We start from the raw sequence: 27,927 nt of genomic DNA on the forward strand, positions 1-27,927 counted from the left end.
AAATAGCAGAGAAGATATGCTGTTCTCTATAAGAAATCTGCTGCAGCCCATCACTCCTGCACCTATGAGCAACAAAGCAAACAACTTCATATTTCCTAGTTCTAAAGCTGTACCAGGTTACACCTGTAGTGTTCTTGGGAAAATACCACAAGATTAGGAGAAAAGGTGCTAATAGGCCCGTTTCTTGGAGAAAATGTGCCAAACCAAACACAGATAAAATAAAGAAGGTGGCATTTTGAAAGCTGTTGGTTTCCAGGTGCCCAGCTCTTACGAAGTTGCACTGAAGGACCACTGCATGGTTGCCCTTTGTGAGTGGTGCCAGGGGAGATGCCAGCTGATCCCTGGGTTATGCTGAAAAAAACCTCAGTCTTTGTGCTGTCCAAATCAGAGGCCTCTTGTAATGCTGGATATTGAGGTCGTGCACTTTTCAGTGCATTTTTCCAAAGCAGTTTGTCTGAAGCACCCAGCTCACTGGGATCCACAGGCTGAGCTTTACTGCAATGTCAGAAGGCAGGAGGCGAGAATTAGCAGAGTCCTGAGTGCAGATCCTGGGCTGAAGAGCTTTGTAGAAAAGTGCCAGATAATGAATGTGCTTACAAATAGTGCCAGGGGAGAGATCAGAAGAAAGAGTGGGTATTTGTGGTTGGAATTTATATTTTGATACTTCTGAAGAAGTTAGAAATGGGAGCTGTAAGAAGACGGGGTCCTCTCTTAGTGCTCCTGTGCAGTTGGATTTATTCCACCTGCTGAAATGTCAGTGTTTATTTGCTGTAAATGAGGTCAGGACCTGTTTTGTTCCTTCGTCTCGTCGGAGAAGCAAGCTAACTTTTTCTGCAGAAGCAGTGTGCTACACTGGGTGAGCAGTCTGAACTCTTTCCTGGATAAATAAACTGTAGATGTCAATACAATTTAATCCATATTAAGTCCCTCAGCAAATGTCCCCAATCAATGATTTACTACCCTAAACAGTTTTTTTTTGTAGTGCATTTGCCTGTGTTTTGTAGGTCAGCAGTAACTAAGAATGAGGAAGACTTTTGTGGCGTTCTAAATCCTTTGCTTACCTTGGCTTCTCCACCCTCTGTTAGCAAACTGCAGTTTCAAAACTCCTAGCCAAGCTCAGAAAGGAAGTATTCATGCAGCAGAATTACTCCTGTTGGGTTTTATTCTTTCGTGACTTTTTCTTCTGGCTACATTCACCTTCTGGACTGGGAGGGACCAGTCTTCAGACTTGGCTGTGCAGATCCTGGACTCAAGGAGAAATTCACCTTGTGGGAAAAGCTAATCTCAGCAATGAGCAAGCTGGATCCAGCTGCAATCTGAACAGGAGGCTGTGCAGCCAAGCGGCTCCTTACCCTTCCAGTTGCTATTCATACTTCATTGGGTGGTGCTAATGTGGGGGGGCAGTTCTCCTACACCCCAGTTGACCTGCCCTGGTGTGCACCTAGTAAAGAAAGTTCAGTTAAAGCTGGCCAACTGGGAGGAGGTTTGTCTTGGGAACATTCTGTCTGTCCAGGATGTAATGAACTCTCCTCCAGAATGGCTCATGATTGGCTATTCCTGACAAAAGTGTAGAATAATTCAAGTCTAATCTAGCACAGTTGACTTGAGCCCACTGAGAACTATAAACAAAAATTCAGTTCATCCACAATAAAGAGAAGAGGCTGGTTCTGGCCAGGGATGTGTTGCTCCCAACGTGGCAAAGTAGGGCAGAAAGTCAGAATGGGGGAAGCCCTATGCATTTCCCAGAGTGACTGACCTGGATGCCTGAAATGCAAATGTAGGAGTACAGCATTGTGTTTCTGACCTGAAGACTTCCGTATTTTGATAGGGAAGGTGCCACAAATAGCTTCTTCCTCCAGTTCTGCTGGTAACTGACATTTGGGCTAAGTCTGTTAATGTTTGTGCTTTGGGAGCTGAGGTTGTGTAAACTGAAATCACGAGTAGGTCTGTGCTGTCCTTCTCTGCATTGTTTTTTAGTGACAGCATTATATTAGGCTTCTTTTCTAAGTCTTGAAAGAATTCAGGCTCTGATTCTAGAAAGAGCTTGCTCCTTAGGCAAGAGGCCAAGTGCAGAGCATTGTCGTGTGTTAGCAATCTCCACATTGGCACATCCATCGAGTAGTTTTTTGTGTGACAATATGTTGAGGAATTTAGCAAAAGCTTCTGTGGTCTCCAAGTCATTTCCTGCATTATAAGTACGAAGCCTACAGGAGAACAGTGACATTCTCCAATGGAAAGTGTTCTACAGATCTCTACTTACTTTATTTCAGAGAGGAACTAAGTGAAAATCTGAGATCAAGGACATTGTGATAACTCAAGTGTTTCCCTTTTTATGAGTCTTATCACCCAATCCGTGCCTTTGCTTTGTTGAAGTGTGGTGTGCTAACAAGAAATGTGTCAGAGTTGGTTACCTCTTCCATCTCATGGCTTGACATGATGCAGGAGCTCTCAGCTCAGGCATGACAATAGGTCTCACCACCTGGTTCTGGTTTTGTTCGAGTCCAATTGGTGTTATTTTCAAAGGTTTTATTATGATATTGTGATCTGTTGCTGTGTACTTCTTGGGCTAGTTTGCCATTTCTTTGGCTGTTGCCCTTCCTCAGATCTCCTTACATCACTTGTCTTTATAAAGCAGTACTTAGAAGTCAAATTCTCCTCTCACAAACCAGACTTCTTTCTTTTTTTGTTAAAAATGCAGAAAGCTGCAGAGAATTAGCACCCTGGGCATCTTTAAAAATAGCTGTATATTTTTTTTCTACCTCTTTCTGTCACATAACTTCAGTGCATCTTTGTGTCCGCTTCCTCCTCCCAGCCCTCCCTGCAGGCAAGTAGCAGAACCAAGCTCAAAATAAATGATTGCAAGGCACTGCTGTGAGTGGTAGCTGAACTTTAACCCTCCTCCTTCCCAGAAGAAATAAAGGTAGCTTCTTTAGGCTATGGGGCTTTTTGATTTGGGGGAATTCCCTGTGCTTTGTCATATGGATCTCATCAACTCTCTTACCCAGTAGAGTGTTTCAGATTTATTTGTGCAGAACTTCTGATGCACTGCTGATCCAGTGTACACCGTCCATCCATTCTGCACACTTTTCCATCTCTCCTTCTGTCCCTCTTTCTTCCAAAGCCTTACTTCTAGGATTAGTGGATCAGGACTGCTCCTGCTTAAGTGCATGCTCCCTATTTGCAGACCTCAGTTCACATCACTTTCCATATCTTGCTCTTTCTCTTTTTCCTTCTGTATTTTTCTACTTCAGTTCTGGTTTTCAGCTTTTGATTGGAATTACCTTATCAAGTGTCTGTTAGCTGCAGCAGTTCTTCTGTAATGTTCTGTACTACGTATACAGTGTATTTCTGTTGAATCTCCTAGTGGCCTGCTCCAACAAGCTATTTGAAGGCAAACAAATGGATTTTGTGCTCATTGCAAGTTTTTCAAAATTGTGCTGTGCAACTTCATTGCCACTGAACTGCAGATCTGTGGCAATTTGTAATATTTTTTGGGTATTTGTCTCCTTTAGTTAGCAAAAATAGCATGATGCTTAGTGTGAGGCAAAGCAGAGATTCCGGAGGAATACAGCCCTGGAAGTGTATTAATGCTACCTATGGAAGAAAATTGCAGTAGTTTCTGAGTATGGAATGCAAACTGAGGTGCAGGTCTGAACAAGGCCAGCAGCAGAGATTATTGCAGCATAGGGAGCAATGTGTGTAGGCATCAGCTGCCCCATTGAAAAGCCCCATGCAGGACAGTAAAGCAGTGCTGCAAGCCTGCAGACCTGGCAGACTGACAGTATAGGAATTTCTGCCTAAGAGGGTAGGCCCGTGCAGAACAATGTGGTTTTTCTTGTAGCTTCTCAGTTGCATAGCCTAAGCAGCTGTCTGTTTTCCAGTTTTACAAGAGCAGTGGCTGGAGAAGTATGGAGACTATGCAGGGCAGGAACGGTGGGACAAAACAGAAGTGCTGTATGGCTGAAAAATTCATAGGCTGGAAAAATAAATAGTGCAGTTATTTGCAATATTTTTATTGCGTGATGATTTTTCAGGTTAGGGCCCATCCTGACCCCTGACAATAGGGGACTGATAAAGTACCATTTGTTTTTTGTGTTGAGATTGGAACGGAGTTGGGCTGAATCTTATGAATGTGGAGTTCCAGTGTACAAAAAGGACAAGAGAAAAACTCTTTCCTGGGCTGAAATTTGGAGGAGCCTTAGCAATAGTTAGGTTTTTTGAGAAACTTCAAGACCGTGCTGTTTGTATTGTATTTAATATCATTTTTTTTCTTCCTGCTTAAAGAATCAGAACTGAGCTGTGGCAGCATGGCAGCACGTGAGTTAGCTGACTTGCAGGTGAGAGATTTCACAGCACTCAAACCAACCTCATTCAGCAGACATCTGCGGTCAGTTTTGCTGTTTTTCATCTCTTCTGCCTTTTCTACACCCTTTTCTGTGTGTTTCTTGTCATGAGGAGTATCTATGGTGTTCATCTTATAAGCTGTTGACAACAGAGAAAAGCTTCTACTTCGTGCTTGTCAAGACTTGCCAGTGCACCAACTCTGGTTTTGTGCTTGCGAAGGGCTTTAAATTAGGCAAGATGGACTTTAATTATTTCACCTGACATATGCTTTACTGAGGTAGGGCATGCTTCCAGCCTTGCTTGCTAAAAATGAGGCTTTTCTTTCAGTTGTTTCTCAGCTGAGTGCCTTCCACATGCCCTCTGGCTACCCAGGATGCTAACGAACATTGAACTTTACCGTGTTAATTGTACCTGTCCAATGAATGCTATATTTTCAGAGTTAGCAGCGATGGCTTTGGACCAAATTGACTGACTAAAAAAGGCAGCAATTAGTGGTGGTTGTTTTTTTTTTTTTTTTTTTCCCAAAGTGATTTTCTAAGTTCCTGAGGACTTTGACCCTTACGGTAACATAATTCTTAAGTTTTGTGAGAGGTGAGGGCTGAGCTTGCAAAGTAAGCAGTAATGTAGAGTTAGGAAGTAGACCTGATCTTATGTCTTTGCCAATGAGGTAAACCTAGACCTGTACTTTTTGAAGTCAAATGAAGTAACTGTTCCTGTGGGACCCTGACTCACATTTCTGATGTGTAAAAACCCCTCTCTGTAGCAGAACTGGTGCATGTTTAGACCAGGTTTCTTTTTTCCTAGGCAATAAGTTTTCAGGGATTGATCTACTGGGCAGAGCCATATGGAGTCACTGCATGAGAATCACTGACAGGGTTCAGCATCCGTGGATTTGCTTTACTTGGGGATCACCTGGCAAATGCTTTTCTGTTAAAGGAAAGTTCTTAAGGTTTTAGGAAATAATCTTTATCTGAAACAGGAACTGGTCTTCAAGTTGAGTCTGCTTTCAGGCATTAAGATAATCTCTTATCACAAAAATGCAGAGGCTGTGCATTCAAAACTGCAACAGTTTTGAATGAAGAGCTTTGTACCAGTTTCTCTGTGTTAAAAAGGGGCTATAAGAACATGAATATTCAAATATTCTTTATCATTCCAAGTGTTTTATGACATGTATTCAAAACGTCCAGCCAGTTCCAAAAATCTGTCAGGTCAGAGGGAAAAGCTGTCTTTTAGTCTTTTCAGAAAGTCATTTCCTGCTGATTCATTTTGCTGCTAAGGTGGCATTAGATACAAAACACAGTGGAATGTCAGTGTAGGTTGTTAGAGAAAAGAGAGGGTTCCAGATTTGTGGTTTTTTTTGTTTTTTTTGTTTTTTTTTTGCTGCTTTGCTATACAGCTCTGCTAGAAACATTCACATTCAATCTTAAATCCAACATAGTGGGCTGCTGTGAAAGAGCTGCTGGGCATTCTGCTGGAAGTTCCTCAAGAATTCAGCTGCACCAAACTAGTTACAGTTGATTCCATTTAACTTTGTTTCCCAAATAGCACAATTAGTAATGTGAGCATTTAAATGATGCCCAACGAGCTTTTAAGATAGCATCTCATAGGTAACAAAATGGTAGCTCGTGTTGCTGAACTGGAGCTCACACTGCTGTCGTGATTATGGTTCATCAGTGAGTCTGTTAGGGAGTGTTGGGGATAAAAACTATTGCAACTACCACTTCTGTGTTCATTTTTCATTTACAGCCTCAACTTCTGCACCTGCAGATTAAAGCTCTTCTGTCAGCTTAGAAATAAACTTCACAGTGTGAAGTTGAAGGAAACTTGCTTACAGGAATTGCGTGTCATTATGAATGCAAATTGCACTGTATTTGCTGGTGCTGTTACCTGGAAGCTAGATGGGTTGAGTGATTATGGGGTGTGCAGAGCTGCCAGAAAATATCTGCTCCTGGGGGGGTCTCTCGTGCTGGTGGGTCTGGACTAGTTTTCATTCACTGCAAAATAATGATTGAGAAAAAGTTCATGAACTGATCTGGTTAGAGCAGGTATAGTAAGGCATGACTTAAGAGATGGGGGTTTTTCCTCTGTGAAAATCTCTGGCATCAGAAGAAATGAGCACAGGCAGCACCATGCTGGGTGTGTGTGGCAGAGGATGGGGTTGAGACATCATTGGAGCCCGTGCAAATCAAGACTTCAGTGCTTAAGACATCACTGAGATCCTGTCAAGGCCCAAGAAAAGCGCTGCAGTCGTACCCAGTGAGTGCAGCACTGACTCTCCTCAAGGCTTAGATGTGTTTGCATTCATTTACTTTGCGTCTCAGATCAGCAATAAGACCCTTGAGAATTTCTTACCCTTCTGGGCAGCCAATCCTGAGTTCTTTCTGCAGTTGTGTACCGGCAATAATCTCCTCAGCTTCAAGATTAAATGGACAGAGAGCAGGGTGTGTGTGCATCCAGCATTCATTGAGATCATTTCTATTTTCAGTAAGCGTTGACACCAGAATGAGAACAGCAGTTGTCTGCAAATGTTTGCAGGAAGGAGATTAATTTCTGTATTTTCCTTCCCCTTCTAGCAGAGATTGACATGGGCCACCAGTGTTGTGGTGTTAGCTGGAAAAGATTCCTTGCTTTAGAGGTGGTGCCACCAGGAAAGGTAACAACAACAATTTCCACTGTATAATTTGGCAGCATCTTTTGTTTAGAAATGTGAACCCTGCCTATGCTTTAATGGCAGCAAAGGCATTTTCCACCCTGTAGAGATACAAGTCTTCGCTGTCTCCTTCCATTCTTCAATGAAATCTCAGCATCACAAGCTCTCTCAAACAACTTGTCAGATTGCATTATGTGGTTAAAAATGTACCACTGAGGATTCATAGTGATTAATAGCCTTGAGAGGGGACGAGTATCCTAGGTGGAGACTCTGAAATGGATTCACAGGGAAGGAGATGTGCATAAAGGAGTCACTAAGAAGACTGCATGCTACAGATCGTGTGTTTTTCTTGGCTACTACTGCCAGAAAGCACTTTTGTATTTGAGTTTAAGGGAAAATTCAGACATGCTACACCTAAGAACTTCAGCTCTCACTCATTTAAAGCAGAGGGTGTAAGTATTATTTGTTACCATCTTGAAGCTTGACCAATTCCAAGGCAAAGTACTTGTGGCTATATGATTGAAAAGCCACGTGCTTGAAAGTATGATACTACAATGTGAAGTATTATGAGTAAATCTTCAGCAGCATACTAACAGGGCTGAGACACAGGCCTCACAGCAGAGAAATCAGCACAATTAGTCCACCTATGTAGCTGTTACATACTTCATTGCACAGTGTTTTCTGTCATCCTTACATTCTCTGTCATTTGTTGAGGAATAACGCTTCACCTGAAGCCAGCTCTCTGCTTTCAGCTGGCTGCTGCTTGACCAGAGTGCAGGAATTGTCTGGTAACATAGCACGTAGAAGGGGAAGGGTGTCAAGGTTTTTTTGGAGATGGGAGGTGGGGATGGTGAGAGCTAGTTTAAACTAGAGAAAACTGCAAAGGAGATGTTGCTGAGAGGGGGAGGTAAAGGAAAGCTGTGAAGTTCAGTGCAATCAGTGGGGGCATCTGACCTGTCTAGTCTGGCTGAGGCTGGAGCAAGAAAGCACAGTTCTGTGTCCAAGAAAGATTTCTCATTTTTATGAGCTAGTAACTTAACTCTTGCATGCTTGCAACATAGATGGAGCCAGAAAAGAAGCAACCTTCTTGTAAGTGTATTAACTTGCAGCTCAAAATCTGCTTCTCTGCTTTGCATATCTTTTGAGTTATTGCTACTTCCTTGACTGTGGGAGAGTGATATATATTCCTGTTGAAGTTACAGAGCTGGCTGAAGGAATTTTAAAGTTTTGAGTTTTTTGTTTCTTTTTTTTTTTTTTAAGCAAGAAAAAGAATGTCAAAATTATTTCCTTTCTTTTCTTAATATTTAACATGGAAGTATTTATTGTGGTCCATGGTTCTGGTTCCTTTATGTCTCTAGCCATCACAAGAATCATAATGCTAGTTTGTATGTGGTAGTAACCTACACAAGGTTGAAGTCTCCTTGTAAAGAAAGGCTCTGCAAGACTACATGAAAAAGCAGTACATAGGCCTGACCAGGAAAGCAGCTTATTTTCTTACCAACTCTAATAGAAAGAGCAGTCCAGCTCTGTTTTTCATATTCTGAATTACAGTGTATCTTGAAAAAGTACAAAGAAGGGTGACACAGAATAAATGATGCAACAGTAAGTGTAAAAATCAATGTGTGACCAAAATATTGCTGTTTAAAAACCTATTATGGGACTGAAGAGAGGATACCTCTGTGCTTGTTGAATTAACATCAGTTTGCGAATAGTTTGCATCCTTCTTTGTACTTGTTCTTGTGAATAGACACTGCTGGGTACAGCAGCATTCTCTGGACTAAATTAAACGAGACTTTTGTGGACAATTCCATGTTCAGTTGCATCAGTAACCTCATGGCTTATGTGTCAATGGAGGATGGTTATACTGGACTGAGAGGTCCTACCTGCTGTTTACTGTTATGCAATGACCCATGTTGTCCAATGCAGAAATTCCCAGACTTACGAGCTCTAACAAATGCTATGTATGCCAGTCAGTGAATGTAGGATTGACTCTTTCCATACCTTTGGGCTGTTTGTCCATTTTGCCTGAGTGTATCTGATGTCTTACATAATACTGGAAAGTCTCTCAGATTTAGAAACAGCAGATTTAGAACAGCCTTTCCTGCATCTGTTTGGGATGCTCATTGTCTTGGCTAACCTCCCACATGGACTGCTCTGTTCAGGCATTGATGCACTAAGACAAATTGCTGAGTGCACCTCGTCCTCTCAGAGAAAATATTGGTGTGATGGAGTTGCACCAACCCTGGGGTGTTCAAGGAAAGACTGGGTGTTGTGTTGAGGGACATGGTTTAGTGGGAGCTATTGGTAATAGGTGAACGGTTGGACTGGATGATCTTTTAGGTCTTTTCCAACCTTGGTGATTCTATGATCCTACAAGCAGCCAAAGCATGGAGGGTATGTTTGATGTTGTGCTGCTTGTAGCTTCTGAAGAGGGTTTTGGTCTAAAGCAAGGTTTGAAATGCAGAAGAGTACTTGTTAAATGTAGAAATGACCCTACAGCTATGAGAGCAGACTGTTTCAGAATTGTTTGCTGGTTTTATAGATTTTGCTATAGACCATAAGCTGCTTTTTTTTTTTTTCTTTTGCCATTGATGATCTTCTAGAGGGTGCCTTTTTACCCTAGAATCATTCCTCATGTGGGAAATGTGGTGCCCCTATTCCTCCCCACTCCCTTCTGTACCAAGGGGATGTAAAGATATAAGTTGCTAGTTTTACAGATATTACTATGACAGAATTCTTTTACTTCTCTGTCAGGAGCATATGCCAATCCTAAAAACAGATATAACACACATATCACATCCGTCTTCCAAGTTTTCCTCTAAGACCTCCTTTTGTTTCGTTTTTTTTCTCTTCCTGTTTGAATTTGAAAATGTTGTTTTGACTGAGTACAGCAAATCTATGGGTGGTGACAAGAGGGTTCTGTTGCTCCCCGTGTCATCTCTCTTCATATTTTTCCTGTCTTGTAAGCAGAAGAGAAAACAAATCCTTCCTGGCAGCTGGCAAATGACAAAGTGTTGAAATGAGGCTGCTTGGCACCTCACATACTTCTTGCTGGTGTGTTGCAGGGTTGCATCACCAACTGATAAGCAGCACACAAGGGCACATATCTGGAATCCAGGCTCACCCTCATAATTCATAGTTTACATGCTTATTTTTTGTCTCTCTTCCTTCTTCATTTGTATTTCCTCTTCTTTGAGTCAGCATTTGAAAAACAGTGGCACCCACTCTGATACCACTGTAATATGCCCACCTGGCTCTTATGGGGAGGAGCTCTGAGGACGGGAGCTCACAAACTAAAGTAGTTTCTAGCATGTTATGAAAGTGGAAATTGGGGAACAGACATGCTTTAAGCTGGCAAACCCTCCCCGTTTTCCACTCCCTCAGTTCTGGTTTCTCATTTGTAATCCTTCTCTCCTTTTCCTGCAAAAGGCAGTTCTGCTGTCCCCATTTCTTCTCTAATAAAAATGCCCGTATTGAAGACCTGGTCTCAGGCAGCTCTATAACAGTGCCTATGAGTATGAAGGTCTACTTTGCCATGGAGATGATGTCTCTTAGAAAATGAGTGTTGAGCATTCTACACTCACAGAATTGCAAGATGTTTAAATGGACTGGCTGTGCCTTGGTCTTCCAGATGCATTTCTCAGTGCGTCCCTTTCCATTTCACTCTCTTAGTCTTTATCAAAAAATAAGGTGGAGAACTGTCTTCTGGAAAATACTTTTATTATCAAATTTTTCCTATACAGTGTTACTACTCTCAGCAAGGTAATACAGATCCGTGTATGCACTTGCTTAGAATTCAGTTGCACAAACAAAACAAAAAGAAAATAAGCAAACAACCCCTCTAGTGCAAATTAATGCCTTACATTAAGTTTTTCTGTTGTGTTTTTCTTTGTGTTTTCCTCTCTGAGTGCTCTCCAGGTTCATCCTTGGATGAGGGAAAGTCATTCTTTTTACAAAAATAGATGGCATTTCAATTTCAGACAAGCATTGTCTTTACAGTACAGCGGGAGGTTACTTGCCAGCCTCTTAAGTCCTTAATTCTTCATGAAATTCATGAAATTTCTTCATGGGGAGAGCCCAGTGTATACTTGGTATTGCACAGACAGGACATTGGAGCAGCAGAGGCTGTGTGAGGTGGAGGAGCAGCTCTCCATGAGGAGGAAGAAGTCCAGCGATAAGGACGGACTCAGTAATACATGTTCTTATCCCACCAACCTGCAAGAGGAGAGGATGAAAAAAGTGATGTTTGGAGCTCTGGGGGCAAATGGTCCATTTTGAGTTGTCTGTCAGTCAGGTGAGTGAGCGGCAGTGGAGGAAAGGACAGCTAAATGCAGGAAATAAATCCTACTTACTTCCTGGGTATCTCCTGATAAACAGCTTACGGACCTCATCATAGACCCATATCAAGACAGCAAACGGTACAGCCACAAACCAGTACTGAAACCTGGGAGTGGGAGAAGAGATTCTCATTCAGAAGCATCAAACCACCAAGCTGAATTTCTGAGGCCTCTCTCTACGCTGTCTGATTTCACTAAAAGGAAATCTAGATTTCGTGCTGTTTTGTTGTTGTTTTTTTTTTTTCCCCTGTAACTTAAGCACTTAAATGATTAGAAATAAGATTAGGTTGCCACAAGCTGCCCAAGTGTAAGTAGTTAACTGAATTAATTAATGAATTCTGGATACTATTCAGAAGGAAATGTTGCCTGCTGGCATTACAGTCTCTGAAGATGTCAGAAAAATGGAACATTTCTGACAGTTATATGTTTAAAATAGAAGTTGCTTGCATAAAATTAAGTAAAATGTTATATAATCTCACCAAAATGTTGGTGACGCTGGATAAAATCTGGGTGTTTGTTCTACACGAGAAAGTTTCTGAATTCTCTGCAGTAAATTCAGTAGAAAAAAAGTAATGTATTCTTCATAGAAGCTATGAAAATAATTCCCTTTTTGGTCAAAAAAAATTGTCCATCCTGTTTGTAATGAATATTCATAAATATTTATCCTAAAACTGTCCTGTGTGGGCATTTTTCTCCCATTTGTGGGTTCAGGCAGAATGGTAAGTCTATGTCTGGAAAGGGAAAAGGAAAGGGAAGCGTGCCAGCATCAGAACTCACCTCAGAGGTGTGAAGTTCAGGGCTGTAACGTGTCCAAGACCATAGGTGAGAATCAGAGCAATTCCTATCTGGGAAAATATACCCACCCAGATGACTTTGTTCCTGTAAGAAAATCACAGAGAAGTAGTTAAAGCTGATTCCACAGCACACTGCAAAGGCTGTGCCTTCCTGAGGCTCTGATCACTGGCCTGGACGACCTGCATGAGATCGATGGGGAGCAGTGTGGTGTGTAGGAACTGGTGGGCTCTGTAGCATTGCCACGCATCTCATATTCCCATGTCTTTCCTGCTCCCATTCCTGACCTACCTAGAGCAGAGCTAGCTTTAGGCAGGCCTGCTGCCTGCATTACTCATGTCTCCTACTTGCAATGTGAACGTGCTCATTGTGACTCAAATGCAAATGGAAGAAGGAAAAATACATAGGTGTAGGCTCTGTATCTGCAGATAAAGAAAGAAAACCAGTTTGCTTTCCTATCAGAAATACTCTGACTAAATACCAGCTTTTACATGCAGCCTCCATCCCACTAGATGTTTTTAATTCCTTGGCTTTCATGGGATTTACAGGTACAGAGCCCGTTGCAAAGGGCAGCCAGCACTATTGGACCAGCTGGTGTCTCCTTACCTGGCAGGCTGAAGTTAGCTTGAAGTTCAAGTGACCTAAGTACTGATAAATCGATAAGAATTAAGAAAATAATCTGGGGAGGAAACTTCTTCATAGTAAACATTTTAATGAACGGAGTCTTTAGGCTGATGTGTTTTCAGATTAAACAGAAGAAAGCCTTTACTTAAGGAAAACTCCTATCATGAGACAGAAAAGGGGGTGGCGAAGTGTGAGAAAATGTTTGTCAAACAATGGCTTGAATCCACATTTAGTCTTTGTTCAACGACTGAATGTGAGGGGGCAAATCACTGAGCTAATTAGCGGTGGGCTAATTTATCCTTCCACCTGCCAGGTAAAGGACCAGCAAAACCTACCGGAAAAGACCCTGCTGGAAAATGGAATTTCTTCTTGTTTTCCTGATAATCAAATCTGCAACTTGCTGAATGGTGATGCTGACAAAAAAAGCAGTGTAGCCGGTCCACTGCAGGTACGTCCTCTGGTATTTAGTCTGCAAGGCAAAGGGAAAAACAAACAGCTGTGTTATATCCAACGCTCCTGTATTGTGGAAGCAACTGTAAACCTTGGCAGGAGGATTTCCGTTACAAAGGGATAAACTCAGTTATTCCAGATTAAGGTGTGCAATGGTTGGATTTGGGCCAGTGTTTACATTTAAGCCTCCCTTTCTTTTCTTAATCTTGTATTTCGGAGAGTAGTATTGAATTTTAAAGACACGGTGTAAAGATGTTCTGGTGCTTCTTTACCCATTCCTGTCCATAAGAGTCCTCAAAGTCATTAATAGCATTGTTTTCCCAGTCGACTCGAACGCCAAGCAGTGTGGAAGGGAGGAAGCCTTGTTCTGCATATACTGTAAAATACGTCACGAAGGCTCCCACTGACTGCATGATGCCTGCAAAATCAAAGAGGGAGAATCAATTACATCAGAGAATCTTAGGATGGCTTGGGTTGGAAGGGATCTCGGGGATCATAAAGCTCCAACCCCCCTTGCTGCAGGCAGAGCCACCAACCTCCATATCTAATACTAGACCAGAGAAATAAGGAAGAAGCAAAACATAGGAGTAGTGGTTTAATTTCATGTTCCCCTTTTCTAAAAAGTGAAAGAACTTGTTTTTATCTCATTCTACTGATGCAAGATGGCGTTATGGAGAGAGGGCCAACCTACCAATCTGCAGATAGGAGTATATAGCCAGCTGCTCGTTCACCAGCCTGTCTTTCTTCTTGTTTCGAGGTCTCCTGTTCATAATATCGCTTTCAGCTTTTTCATAGGCTAATGCAACAGAGGGGATCTGTAACAGAAATAAACCATCAGGGTCCCTGTCTTCTGTCACTTGTGAGGATATTTCTCTATTCAGCTCTGAGGCAGCAGCTTACAATGTCTGTTCCCAGGTCAATGAATAGGATGGTGATGGTGCCAATGGGCATTGGAATGCTGGCAATAATGTAGATAAGAAAGGGACAGAGCTCAGCAATGTTCTTAGTCAGAGTGTAGGCAATTGTTTTCTTTAGGTTGTCAAAGATCAGGCGGCCTGGAGGAAAAGGAAACACTTCTGTAACAGCTGATTGCCAACAGTTTTCAGAAAAACAACCCAAAACCTTACTTTTTTTAACTAACTTAAGTGAAAGCAGTAATGGCTTATGTGTGTTCTCCTCATGTACTTCCTCATACGTTTTAAGGTGCTTTTTTTTTTTTTTTTTACCCCAAACTGTTAACCTACCTTCCCTTTGACCCTCCTGAAAAATTCTAATTAAATTAAAGTCTCTTTCAGTGAGAAAGATGGAGGAAAACTCCCATTTCTCAGCACGCTGTGGTTTTAATGCAAACCATGAGCACTTTGCAGCTGGAGAAGCAGAGTGTGTTTGGATGTAGCACAGTAAGGACTCTGTGTGAGCAAGCATTAAGGTTAAAACGTAAAGAAAACAGCTTGTATCTTTATGATGATAAAGACTGCATAGGAGCAAGATGAGAAATGCTTTTGTTTGGAGTTTGAACAAGCAGAGATAGCAAACCAATGCTCTACTTAGCAAGTATGTGCAAGAGCAGAATGATTTCCTTATTGTCTTTGTAGTGTCTTTGGATGGAAGCAGTTCCCATTTATTTATTTTTTTTTTCCAAATACCAAAATCCTATTTCCAAATCCAGGATGAAAATAAGGGAGTTAGATGAGCTGTCTGTAGAGAGGGGTGCAGGAGGGCAGGATCAGGAGGACTGACCTGCCAGTGCTGTGTGGCTATCAGCTGCTTTCAGCTAAGAAAAGAGGTAGCAACATTATTTTTACCTTCTTCCACTCCTGTGACTATAGAAGCAAAGTTATCATCCAGCAGTACCATATCAGCTGCGTTTTTAGCTGCATCAGAACCAGCAATGCCCATAGCGATTCCAATATCTGCTTTTTTAAGAGCAGGGGAATCATTGACTCCATCTCCAGTCACGGCAACGACTGCGCCCTGCAACACACAGAAGGATCATAATGTGGGTTTGTAGAGGATGTGGTGCCTTCTTCCCCTGAGGAAGCTCTCAGCACCCTTCCAGTCTGTAAGTCTCTAGAATTAATATGGTAGGCTCAGACTGTGTGCAGCAGATGGCTAAATAGGTGTCTCTGTGTTGTCTTGGTTGCCTCCATAGCAGAGAGAAATGGGAAATTCAAGGACCCCACATGATCTGTCTTTTACTTTTGTGCAGTGCTTACGGACTCACTTGGTTTTAATCTTAATTGTAAATCGTGTAACTGATCACTAGAGACCCTTTGCATGCTATCCCAACAACTCTGACCATTGATATGCCATGTTAGGAATCTAAAAGATGGAAAACTGATTATTCAGTTCAGCTTCTTTGTTATCTTCTAATGAAACCATCTACTGCAGTGAAGGGTCCTGTCCTGCTTGTTGCAAAAGCTCACAGCTGGGTAGCAACACAGTGTTCTGAGTGGGGAAAAAGCCTGACAAACTGATTAAAGCAAATACCGAACGTCCTGTCCCTTTGGGGATTTAGCACAGTGTCACTACTGATAAATATTGCCATGGGCAGAAGAGCTTAGAAGCTCTCAGTGCTAAAGGCAGCGTGTAGACTGAGTGGCTCAAGAGGGGGAAGGGAGGGCATTCCTCTGCGTCCTTCTCCATCCACTGAGGGTGTGGGTGTCCAAGCAGTACAGAACACGTTTACCCTCTGTCTGCCAAAGGGCATTCAAAAAAAAATAATAAATAAATAAAAATGAGATTTAACGGGAAGATTTTTATCCTTTTTTTTTTTTTTTTTTCCTCCTCTCTTCTCTGAAAGCAGTTCAGGCTTACACTTGAAGAGCTGTTAATGCTGATTGGAAAGCTTAGTGCTGGCATAATTACAAAAATGAAATAATGGCTTGTGCTGGGTCTCCATCCCTGTGAAGTTCAGGCATGGTGGTAGTGTTGTTTTTGATTTGCAGCATCTATTTGGAAGATGCGTCAGAGGGGAAAATCATTGAATGACAATCTGCATCTTCCTTGGAACGCTATATATGTAATTTCTTTCCTTGTGCCTCCTGTGCTGGCTGCACTCCATGCTCTCTTACATAATGCTGCCTGTGAGCGGGACAATCCCTCTTTAAATCCTGCCTCAGATTCATGCTTACTGAGGGTTCTTTTGCAGTCTTTGAAAGTAACATAGATAAGGGTTGGTCACGGATAAATCATGCTATGACATTTTGTGGGATTCATATCTTACTTCTTGTCTAAACATTCCTGTGGGAGGGAAGTACATGGGTCTAAATGGCCACAAGAGATAAGATGAGAGGATGTGGTAATATGTGGCTTTGATCTGGGTTTAAAGAATTCCTGGGGGAAGGCTCCTTCCCAAAGAGTGTGCAAGACTCTACCCAGGACGCTTGCTGTGCATCCCAGCAGCAGCTCCTCTGAATTACAGCAAGCCTGTCAGACCCCTCAGCACAGCTCTAAGGCATTCATGCTTTGGAGAAGCTCATTTTGTCAGTAGGAGTTCAGAGTCTGTAGGAGGAATTCAAATAACTTGGGTTCTATCCAGAGAAGACGGTGCTTGTGGCAATCTGTGGGATGCTGCTCTCGCACAGTGAGAGCAGTACGAACAGAGCTCAGAGTGCACTGGAAATTGCCTTCCACTGTCACCTGGGGGATGATACCTGTGGAAATACACCAGAGCAGTGTCTGTGCAGAAGCTTGTACACCTCTTACCTGCCTTTGGCAGCCCTCCACTATGATCAGTTTCTGTTGGGGTGATGTCCGTGCAAAGACGATCTCCGAATGGTTGCACAAAATTTCATCCAGCTCCTGCAAGCTCATGTCCTTCAGCTCCATCCCGTTCACTACTGCTGCTGTAGCCTCCCTGTGAATAGCCATGGGTATGTCTCCAAATCAAAAGGCTTAGATAGAGAACAGCGCACTCGTAGAATGAATGCAGCTTAACAGTAAGGAAAGGCAGCAAATTGAGTTAATTTCAGAAGCGTTAGTTGTTAATCAGCAGGTGTTGAATGAAAGCTGCTGCAGAAATCCAGACTGAATTAGTTACCTAGATACAGAGGGAAGTAATCAGAGCTTCCTCCAGAGTAGACTTAACAACAGCAAATGCATTTTAAAGAGTACTCTGAGGGATGGGGGGTGAGAGTGGAAGAGGAAGACATCTCTAACAATCTTTAATGTTTGGTTTTTTTTGTTTTTTACAATGGTGAAAGAGGAACTTAGAGTGGAGGTCAGGTCATCCTCCAGCACCACAGAAGATACTGAATTTTGGTTTTCAGTGTGCATGTTTAGTCAGTTGTGCAGTGACAGCAGAGATCTGCAAAGTATTATTCACCAGTGTTTTCCAATGGTGAGCGCAGGTGAGAGCCCTGGTCTAAGCACAGAATTACTCAGGTAGAGAGGCACGTTCGATGGGCTTGGTGGCTGTGATGTAGAGTTTGGCTAAAAGCACTATAGAAGAGGAAGGCATAGCTTTCAGAAAATGAAGGCAATAGGTATCCCAGATGCTCTGCTGCTCTTACTGTCTATTGACTTGCTCAACAGGAATGTTGAGACGCTTCGCAATGTCTTCCACCGTCTCGCTGGTGGCTGAAATGATGCCCACACTTTTGGCAATGGCTTTAGCAGTGATTGGGTGATCACCAGTGACCATGATAACCTGAGGAAGGGACAAGTGCTAGGAGTGAGTGACAAACGTACATGCTGTGGATGCAGAGTGATTAGGTGAAATGTCTATTGTTCTAGACCAGGAAACAGTTTAGAATCTGAACTTGGAAAGCTGTGCTATTTACTTAACAAAGACAGGTAGTGGCTATTAATTAATAAGCTCTGTATTGATTTCAGTTCTCTACCTCTTGTTATTGGCACCATTTTATCAGAGCTGTGAAAAAAGCTTTGTCATGAGCAGTAAGGCTGGAACAACGCAGAATAAAGAAACTTTTTCTATATGAATTCATATACTGAGGTTACAGTCTGTCCGAATATTGTGAGATCCCTACCTTGATCCCAGCACTGCGGCACTTTGAGACAGCGTCTGGCACTGTGGAACGAGGTGGGTCAATCATGGATAAGAGCCCAACAAAGCATAGATTGGATGTGGGGAAATTCATGGAATCTGTGTCAAATGTGTAGGTGTCTGGAAACTCATTTTCAGGCAGGTACAGGTGACAGAAACCTGAAAGGAGATGTAGGTTGACAGAATGTACAGGAAATAATGAAAGAAAGAAGAGAGCTCGCTAAAGCTTAGCATCAGATTTTCTTTTGCCTATAAAATTCTGGTGCATTTAACCATTTGCTTTCTATGGAGGATTATTTAACCTGCTGTTGTAACTTTGTTTTGGCTGCACAGTGTTTCAGATTGACATCAGTATATAGCAATAAGAGCATCCCTGCCACAGGGAGCTGGCAGCATGGCAGTGAGTTTTTAGCAGTCTGCACAGAAGGTAGCACACTTTGCTTTTTATCCTTCACTGCAAGGGGAATGAAGTCCAGACACACTGTGCTCAAACCAGGATTTAAACTCCCCATTTTGCACTGCAGTTCTCTTACAGTCCCTCTATTTAGGACTCACCAAGAACTCTTTCTCCTAGGCCTCCCAGCTCCATGTATGCTGTTTGGAAAGCTTCTGCCTTTTCACTGTCCAGTGGTTCTTCTTTCCCATTGATCATGATGGTGCTGCATCTCTCTAAGATCCTCTCTGGGGCACCTTTCATCACCAGCAGAAAACGTTTGTCGTTGGGATCATCAGTCTCGTGAATGGAGAGCTGTGTGCCACAGTATGAAGTCATTTGAAAAAGCATATACAATCCTTATTTGTTTCCATTTTTTTGGTTACTTTGCACAGAAATAGTATTTATTCTCCTTTTCTACATATCATTCTTTTCATTAAATGGAATGAACTACAGTTACTGGAGATTAAATTTTCCCTGTCATTGAATTCACCCATTAAAACTTCCAGGTCACCAACTGTTGCATTGGATATGCTGATAGAAACACTGAAAGCTGGAAGCAGTTTGGCCTGTTTCCAAAAAAAAACTGAAACGCACCTGGAATTTGTTGGTAGAGTTGAAGGGAATTTCAGCCACTTTCTTGTTCCGTGCTCGAATATTCATGACATCACCCAGAACAACTTCTGCAAATTTCAGCAGGGCTGTTTCGGAGGCATCACCCACCACAACTCTCTGTAAGGGTGAGAGAAGGGACAGCTGATAGCACATATACTTCTGCACCTCTTTCTTACGTGTTTCTATAAGATGTTGTGTGCTTGAGCAGCAGTGATAAAGCAGTAGTTGTTCCCCAAAAAGCCTTGTGCTAAAAATTTGCCTTAGATTTTTTTGATGAGTTTATAGCCAATGGTGAGTTAGAAGGTTGGAGTGTTAAGTGTAAGAGGAGACTGAAGCTAAGTAGAACAGCTTGTATGTATTGCTCTTCCAAAGGAAGAGAAAGAAGCTGATGTGAAGCAGTACCTTCATTATTGGAAGATTCTCCTGTCCTGGTCTGAATTCTGCTCGGTTGCATAGAGTTACAATTTTTGATAGTGCTGTCCATGATGGAGAGCTTTGGTCAAAAGGCTGGGCTGAAAAGAAGCAAAAGGATTACAGCATCCTTTAGCGTAGTATGTGGTAGAAGTAAAAGCTCAAGTTTGAAACAACAGGATTGAATTGTTTGCAGAATAAGGTTGTTCCTTTGATAGGTTTTGTTACAGAAAAACACTTAAACAGGCACCTTACAGCAATCAGCTAGCAGTTCTGGCAAAGTTCCTTAGATAAAGTTTGTGTGTTTATTTCCCTCCTAAATTCAGTGTCAGTGAGTGCACTTGGAATTAGAACCTCTGTGATGGGAATTATTTTGTTCTCATCTCTATGTGGCAAAGAAGGGATTTTCCTATTGCATGCTGCACTTGTGTGTGGCAGGGAGGTATGTCTGTTTCATCTCTGAACAGAAATCCTCATTGACATCAATTAGACAGACTGTAAGTGGGAAACATCCCACATAGCCACCCTTTTCTAGATCCCCCACTGCCATATTTACTTGTTTGATCTTCACTGGTATCAGCTGAGTAGATTTGATTATCAAACCAGAGGTGGGCAACAGTCATCCTGTTCTGCGTGAGGGTCCCTGTCTTGTCAGAGCAGATGATGGAAGTAGAGCCAAGCGTTTCCACAGCTTCCAAGTTCTTCACCAAGCAGTTCTTCTTTGCCATCCGTTTGGCTGTCAGTGACAGGCTCACCTGGCAGAGGTAAAGCAAGAAGTTCAGTTTGCTGCCAGTGAGGTACCATTAAAGAATGATGCAAGCAAGCTACAGACTTCTACTTTTAACGTTGTTGCTTTTCTGAAAGAGAGCATGTTTTTAAAAAGTCATCTTTTGGTGGCTGCAATTTTGCATTGCAAAAGCATTATTTAGCTCAGATGTGAAACTAAGAAAAAGTACATGTGTTAATGAAAGCAACCTGGTTGCCTGCTGATAGTGATGAGTGCTGTATCAGTTAAGAGGCTGTCTAAGATGGAAGAACCTGCAATGTTGGGGGAATTCCTAGTTTAATAAATTCTGAAGTGAAGCTCTTCATCACTGCAGTTCATTGTTGGTGTGCTTTAGGGCTAACAATGCTTAGCAGTTCTGCCGCTTCTTAGCTGGGGATTGTAGAGACCATTTTTGTATATTAGTAAGTGGAATTTTCATATAACTTTTAGGGTACAATATCTTCCTTTCCAAATAGGAACAGGTTGTGGAGGAATGACTCACATCATCACACTGCTTAGCAATTGAGGCAGAACAATATTTCAAGACCATTGTTTAGAGCTGAATTTTTGTGCTGAAGCTCGGATTAATAGCTCAGTTATGCCAGAATTCCTAAATGTTTGTCCTATCAGTTTCATGGAAAGAAAAACACCCCACCTCATCTCAAGTCAGGTAATCTGTTTTTTAGTGTTATGCTGTATTGAAGTTAAAGGAGATGAATTGTGGTAGAGACTGAAGCACTACGAGTGGCGACCAGTGAATTCACACTCAGACTCACTGTTACTGTGGCTAGCAGTCCCTCTGGCACGTTTGCCACGATGATGCCAATGAGAAAAATGATGGAGTCCAGAATCTTGTATCGCATTGATACAGAAATAATGAAGAAGAGGACACCGATGGAAATGGCCACTCCTGCCACCAGGTAGACAAAGTGTTCTATCTCAATAGCAATGGGTGTTTTCTCATTTCCTACTCCTGATGCAAGAGAAGCAATCCGCCCAATGATCGTGCGGTCCCCAGTGTTGATTACAATGCCAGTAGCAGTGCCTGCAAAGAAATAAGTCCATCAGCTCCAAGACTGTTTTCTCTACACAGTATTGATTAACAAAGACCCCTTTCAGCCTTAACGTGGCTGAGACCTCACCCCAGAATTACTTATTTTGCTTTAGAAAGGGAAAGAAAGACAAAATCCATTTCCCTTAGCCTTTGCTAAGGTGTCGCAGTAGGAATGCAGCATTACCCAAGGCACTGTGCAGTTTCCTAGCAGATGGTCTGTTAGGTACAACACATACCTTTTAGTTCTGAGAACAGGAACAATACCTTCAAGTGTACAGAGCCTTTTCACAGAAGCATCCACAAGTACATAAAGGCTTCTGCAACTTGTCATTTCTAAAGGTGATGATTGAAAGACCACAATAGAACTGCAATTAATGCTGGTTGCACCCGTAACCAGTCTAGGTGTTAAAACAAAGGTCTCGCTGCTTGAATGACCAGCTCAGTGCTGCAGGCTTTATTTTGGTGTCCTTTGGAAACCATTTCTTATAGCAGCCAAATCTTTCTGGAATTCCTTGAGGCAGAATAGTTCAAAATGAGTTAAAAAATATTATGCAGCACTCTCTACAGGTGCCATTTCTGGAGGTCTTTGTTGCTACACACCTTCCACACAGGTGGTGGAGTAGAATGCAATATTCCTGGTCTCCAAGGGGTTCTCATGGGTGAAGTCACAGGAGCGGGACTGTGGCTCTGATTCCCCTGTGAGTGAAGAATTGTCCACCTTTAATGAAACGGAGACATGCCCATGTTAAAGTCAGTAACGTGCAGTTACATACAGCCCAGAAGGAAGGCTGCAGCACATTTAATAGCAGGTGACAGCCATCATCTCTCAGTGCTGTTCTATAAGACGATTGCCATTGACACTGTAGGAATGTATTTCAGCAGGAAATTGGTTCAGCCCATGCTGTGTGTTTGTTGGTGGGGTTTTCAGTGGCAGCCTGAAAGGAAAGGTAAAGACCTCACTCCAGGTCTCTGCAGACATGTAATGCAGTGTTGCTATGTCTGCTGCTGCCGTGGCAGAGTATTGCTAGAACATACTATGGCCACAATGGCTTGTTCTGGTGTTCAGGAAGGGGGTTAGTATGTTAGTATGGCATGAGCTGAGCATCTCAGTAGAGCTTCTGCATTCCACAACTTACATGTTGTCACATTTTAAAGCTCTAATGACTCATATTAGGTGTGCAGAAGTAGTTTGTGTCATAAAAGCCTCTCAACTATTCTTACACTTTCAGTGTGTTCTACAAAGCATTGCTTACCTTGCACCCCTGAGTAGTGATCAGACGAATGTCTGCTGGGATCCTGTCTCCTCCCTTTATCTCCACAATGTCTCCCACTACCAGCTGGTCTGCTGACATTTCCTTCTTTTCTGCATCTCTTATGACGAGAGCTTGCTGAAGGACAAAGTATGACCAAAATGAGCATGGTGCTACCCTCTAAACGCCCAACCAAGAGGTAGATTCAAGTCGTGCTTATTGCTTGTATGTGAGGTGCTTATATATAAAGTTCCACTTCAGTCATTTTTAAGGTGTTATCAGTATGAGCCTTCATCTCAAAAGAAATGCTTGTTATTCTTACCTGTGGAATCATTTTACTGAAGCTAGCCATGATGTTTGTGCTTTTTGCTTCCTGATAGTAAGCGAAGATACCAGTGAGGATGACGACCACTGCAAGGACTACACCAAGGTAGAGCTAATCAGTGAAAGAAATAATCCAGTTAGTTGAAAGTATATGCTTAGTTCCTCTGATGGAGTAAATCATATCGTTCTGTATGGTTTCAGGAGACTTAAAGTGAAGTATTGAGGCAGACTAAAAGAAAATTAAGAAAAGAGCTTTCAAGTTTTGCCTTCTTATCAATCAAGTAAAGCTGGGGTATAAAAAAAAAAGTTATAATGATAAATGTCCTGTGTCTCTAAAAATCTTCTCTAAATCAAACCTAGCGTGAACCTGAATCAATTATATTCCTAGCAGAGAATTAAAGTAAAAGATTCCAGCATATTCAAGTGTTATGATTACAGGCAGGAGTTATAAAACCTTTGGACAGGCGCTCTTAGAAGTGGTATGTCAGGTATTTAGCAGAAATGTTCAGTAGTAAAGGGAGAGTCCTAAAAGAACAAAAGACCTCCTGGTTGTTACTGAGTAACTATGAAGTAGTATTCAAGTTACTTAGATTGTCAAAGGGTCACATACTCACTTTGTAGTTATTCAAACACTTACATTGTCAAAGGCTGATTCAGCTCCCTGAGCCAACTGAATGCCAAATGAAATCCAGGAGAAGACAGCTCCTATCCATAAGAGGATGGAAAACCCTCCCACCATCTGCTTGAGGAACTTAACAATTTCAGGAGTGGCTTTGGGAGGAGTGAGTGAGTTGGGACCATCGCGAGCCAGAATCTCTGCTGCTCTTGCGCTGGAGAGACCCTGCAAAAGTAAATGGGGTCACAGAAAACAGCTTTTTAGCTCAGCTGAGAAAAAAGAAGTGTATGCTGTTTGTTTCCTAAACGTTATTGGTGTTATGGATTGGTAACCTGCACCTTTGATTTCCAAAGGTTGTGATTTCAGGATAGTGACACTGCTAGTGAAAAATGACCTGTGGTGAACTTTGAATACCTTCAGAAAAGCTGTGGTCCTGATGAGAACATGGTGGTCAGGACAGTGCTGTGCACTGAGATGCTGTTTGTTTGAGGCTTAACTGGGAGCTGGTGCACTGTGATTATGCATGCATGCATCCATGAGTGCATCTTTGTCAGTTTGCCAATTTGAATGCTTTCCCACTGCCTCTAAGCAGCTTTGGATTAGCCAGAGGTAAAGGAAGGCATCTGAATCAGGAAGTTTCTTAATGATGCCCTATGGACTTACTTTGTCAATGCTCGTACCGTACTTTTCCTCCAGTTGTGAAGTGCTGAGTTTGTGGTCATCCTGGATTCCAAAAGAAAGAAAATGACAGTAAGCAGACCAGCAGACTTGTAAATTTTGTATCAGGATCTGGAGGTGGCTCAAAGTGCCTGGATCTGGAGCTATGGCTCCAGTTGCTAGCATGACATCCCACTTCCACAAACAAACAGTATAGTTTCAGAAAAATCAGAAAAAGCACAAATCTCCTCTTATATATTCACACCTCTGGCATTTGCTCCTATTTTACTACTTACAAAGCATTTACAACACTTGTCTTCTGCTGGACAAAAATGGGTTTCACCATAAATGTCAGTGTTAATGTGGAGTCAAGAAGCTTAACTGATAAAGTGACGAGGGAATGAAATGATTTGCTGTGGTCTCATGGAAAGAGGCAACACATCCTAAGCACAGTTAAGAAAGAGGCATGGGAGAGGGAAATCAGAAAGCTCTTCTCCTTTCCCTGCAGTGACACCGCTGTGGTATTGCTGACCCAATTACATCTTGTGGTGAACAGAGGTTTAGAAGCCAAGAATTTGTGAGTTCTCACCATTGTTTTCACAGAATGATTCATTGCTGCTCAGATGAGTCAATTAACTTGTCTGTGCTTTGATTTCTCTTTAGAAACATGAGAGTACTGTTACATCCCCGGTGGCAAAGATGAGATGCATTGAGAATTATTTAGCTGGGACTGAATAGAGCTCAGAAAGATGATGGAGAAATTGATTGCTCGTTTGGGGATTTCCTTACCTTTGAAATACTGCCTAACTCATGCATTGCCTTTGCTGTGAGCTGTTCTTAAAGCAGTTCAGAAAAGAGGTCAGAATAATTAACTTCATGTTTCAGATTGGGAAACTGAAGCATGCATGGAGGAAGTGAGTTTTCCAAACCCAGCCAGCAGGTCCCTAGCAAGCCAGAAGGAAAAGCAGGTTGCTTGAGCTTAGCACTCGTTCCTTGAAGTACATTGCAGGGAGAAAACTGTAAAGCTGAGCCATGCTTCTAGATCTACTAGCAATCTCTGGAGCAAGATGTTTTGCTCCTCTCTTCCTTCTGCTTCCTGGCTGGCTGTGTAAATGTCAGCTGAGAGAAGGCAGTTTATAGTAATTCCATCTGGAAAAGTACAGACCTCGGAAGGGATGCGCTGCTCCGTACCAACATTGGCTTCATCAAGTCAGAACCACCCTTTTGTTACAGATATTAATCCTGCACAGCTTTTTTTCAGGCGTACTTCAGGGGTGTAAGGAAGCTTATTTCTCCCTGCTGGATTTTCAGCATTGGCACTCCCCTTCACCAGCATTCATTCAAACAGTGGTTGAGGCTCTCCTGCCAGCTGACGTGGCGTTAGCAATACTCACCAGGTCCAGTTCTTTCTTTAGTTCTTCATTCTTTTTTTTCTTGTTGCCCTTCAGGTCTTTGCACTTCTCTTCATCTTCAGTCTTTGTTTTTTCCAGATCTTTTAGCCCATTGATCTCAATTGAGTAAACATCAGACTTTTTCTGTGGAAGAAGGAAGGTTTTAGCTTTGTTGCATGCACCTGCACAAATCAGACTCTGACAAGTCCTTCTATTTCTTTGCTAAGTTGGAATTGCTGCTGTTTCTTTCTCCCAGCAACTTTGAGTGCTATCCCTGTCCTTATATCCCCATAGCAAGTACTACAACGCTCACAATCAGGTCTTCAGCATTTGTCAATTACAGTGATTCCTTTAGAGAGCACAACGCTTTCAGTGTTTTATGATCTAACACAAAGTGTGGGAATGCTGCCCGGGACCTCAGCAAAATTAACATGGAGTGGAAAAGGAGAAAGAAGAAAAAAAAATTGAGAAGTTTTTTCTTTGGCTGTTCCTACAGCTTTTTGGATACATGACTTCACTGTTATTTTCAATTAAAATTATCATTTATACCTTTACATCAGATGACATAAAATGGAGGCAAACACCTTATCGGGCTGCCAGGCAGAACCAAGCCTGTTACTTCTTGTTCATTCATACTGGCCAATCTAGTAACAGGTAAATAACCTCTGACATTCTGCTTTATGGATAATGTAACTTCAGGAGGGTTGCATCCTCCTAACTTTACGTTAACACTGCACTCTGAAGGGCAGACTTCCTGTGTTGCCCATTTGCCAGCTTCTATAATCATAACGTTCCAGATCCTAATTATCTTGTAAATTACATGCCATTCCTTGGAAGAACTATTGGTTGACCCCATTTCAGAGGCTTCCTTAGAGATTAACCATCAGAGTCTCATGAGAGTCATGCTGGATCTTATCTGATGGTGTGCTTTACTGGTGGGATGGATGTGCTGCTGTGCTGCTGATAGGTGCACACACATTTTGTAGGACGTTTGTTGTTTTTAGGTTCTCACAAAGGAAATATTTCAGGTGAGTGAAAGTAGATATCCTGTATAAAGCCTAAATCAGACAGCTTAAGTGATGGAAACAACAAGGGAAGAATAAGTTTGGACATCCCATTGCTTACTATTATTCTGAACTCCAAACTGACCTCCTGTCCTCAGATGCCCTTTAATTAAAGGAATGTTGAAATATTGACGTTTTATCTTGAGGAAGGGAAAAGCTAAGAGCTGGTGAGTGGTTCAGGCAATTACAAGCCTGAAGCACTTGAGTTTGTTTGATAAATATTCCAGATACAGAACATCTCTATTACAGGGCGTTCTAAATTTTGAATCGCACCAAAGACACACAATCTGGTTTATCTACTGGGATTCTTCCTTTACACTCCTACTCTTCCCTTCAACTATCCAACTCAAAGATCTGTTTGGCTTTTCAAATCTCCTGCAGAGAGACCAAGATAGAGAAAGCAACTGTCTATCATGACAACCTAGCAGGAGGAGAAGAAGAAAGAAAATTAGTGAAGTTAGTTAATTCTGTTGATTGCTGTGCATGATGTACGTATAACCTCTAACCTTCAAATTTTCATAAAATCTCAGATTTTGGCATTTGCAAAGAAGTTATTGTTCATGAAAATCTTGATTACAATACTAGCCATTCCTGGAGGTGTCTTCTATCCAATCTGGACTCTTCACATTTTAGAATTGGAAGTGTGTACTTATATAGACTGACAACCTTAGTCGTTAAGACTGGATGCCCAATAGTTTCTAGTATCAATTCCATTTCTTGCTTTGCTCATATTTCTGATACATATAAATTAAATCAGAGCTTGTTAATAGGAAGAAACTCACATAGTAGCAGCAGTTTTGGTGAACAGTCTGTACTCACCTTTACCATCTTGGTGAGCTTATTCCTTTCCAGATGCAATGAAGCAGCCAAGCCAAAAGCTCCAGATGAAAAGCAAAAGCCCAACAGGAGAAAAGTGGAACTCAGAGCACTTCTGGCTGTTGCAGTGCAAAAGCTCACAAGGGTGGTAGTTCCCTCTCAGTTGACAAGCAGATGTTAGCTGGAATCCTGCTTGTGTTTTGGCATCCTTCAGACAGGACGAGTTCGTTGTCCAGAGCCTGTGGAGAAAGAGCACAGTTTGCTGGTGCTTTATAAATCAGCATCTTGTGCTGCCACTCCACCCCTCCCCTTCCAGGTCCAGCCC

The 27,927-nt window shown here is 42.1% G+C and overlaps 2 protein-coding genes across 4 annotated transcripts in view; one reads left to right on the forward strand and one right to left on the reverse strand.

Annotated features, from left to right (window-relative positions):
- Nucleotides 1–27,927, forward strand: part of SCN3B (sodium voltage-gated channel beta subunit 3) — a 63,952-nt gene that overhangs the window by 5,112 nt on the left and 30,913 nt on the right. For all 3 annotated transcript variants that reach the window (XR_014879712.1, XR_014879713.1, XM_085209394.1), the window contains exon 4: nt 13,061–13,195. The gene's annotated coding sequence lies outside the window, so the exon portion shown is untranslated. The remainder of the gene's footprint in view (nt 1–13,060; nt 13,196–27,927) is intronic.
- ATP12A (ATPase H+/K+ transporting non-gastric alpha2 subunit) lies at nt 10,698–27,872 on the reverse strand. Its single transcript, XM_003212695.5, has 23 exons — nt 27,606–27,872; nt 25,726–25,866; nt 24,338–24,397; nt 23,696–23,899; nt 23,057–23,170; nt 22,738–22,872; nt 22,085–22,202; nt 21,207–21,475; nt 20,221–20,419; nt 19,656–19,765; nt 19,236–19,370; nt 18,761–18,953; nt 18,189–18,364; nt 17,712–17,848; nt 16,906–17,056; nt 15,003–15,171; nt 14,098–14,252; nt 13,889–14,012; nt 13,470–13,615; nt 13,083–13,216; nt 12,109–12,210; nt 11,347–11,438; nt 10,698–11,209 (listed from the first exon to the last, which is right to left on the reverse strand). The coding sequence occupies exons 1-23, from the start codon at nt 27,612–27,614 to the stop codon at nt 11,181–11,183; spliced, it is 3,102 nt and encodes a 1,033-aa protein (XP_003212743.1). The 5' UTR covers nt 27,615–27,872; the 3' UTR covers nt 10,698–11,180.

Source organism: Meleagris gallopavo, chromosome 26, assembly GCF_905368555.1.
Source record: "Meleagris gallopavo chromosome 26, MGAL_WU_HG_1.1, whole genome shotgun sequence".
In the NCBI taxonomy this organism is placed as follows: Eukaryota; Metazoa; Chordata; class Aves; order Galliformes; family Phasianidae; genus Meleagris; species Meleagris gallopavo.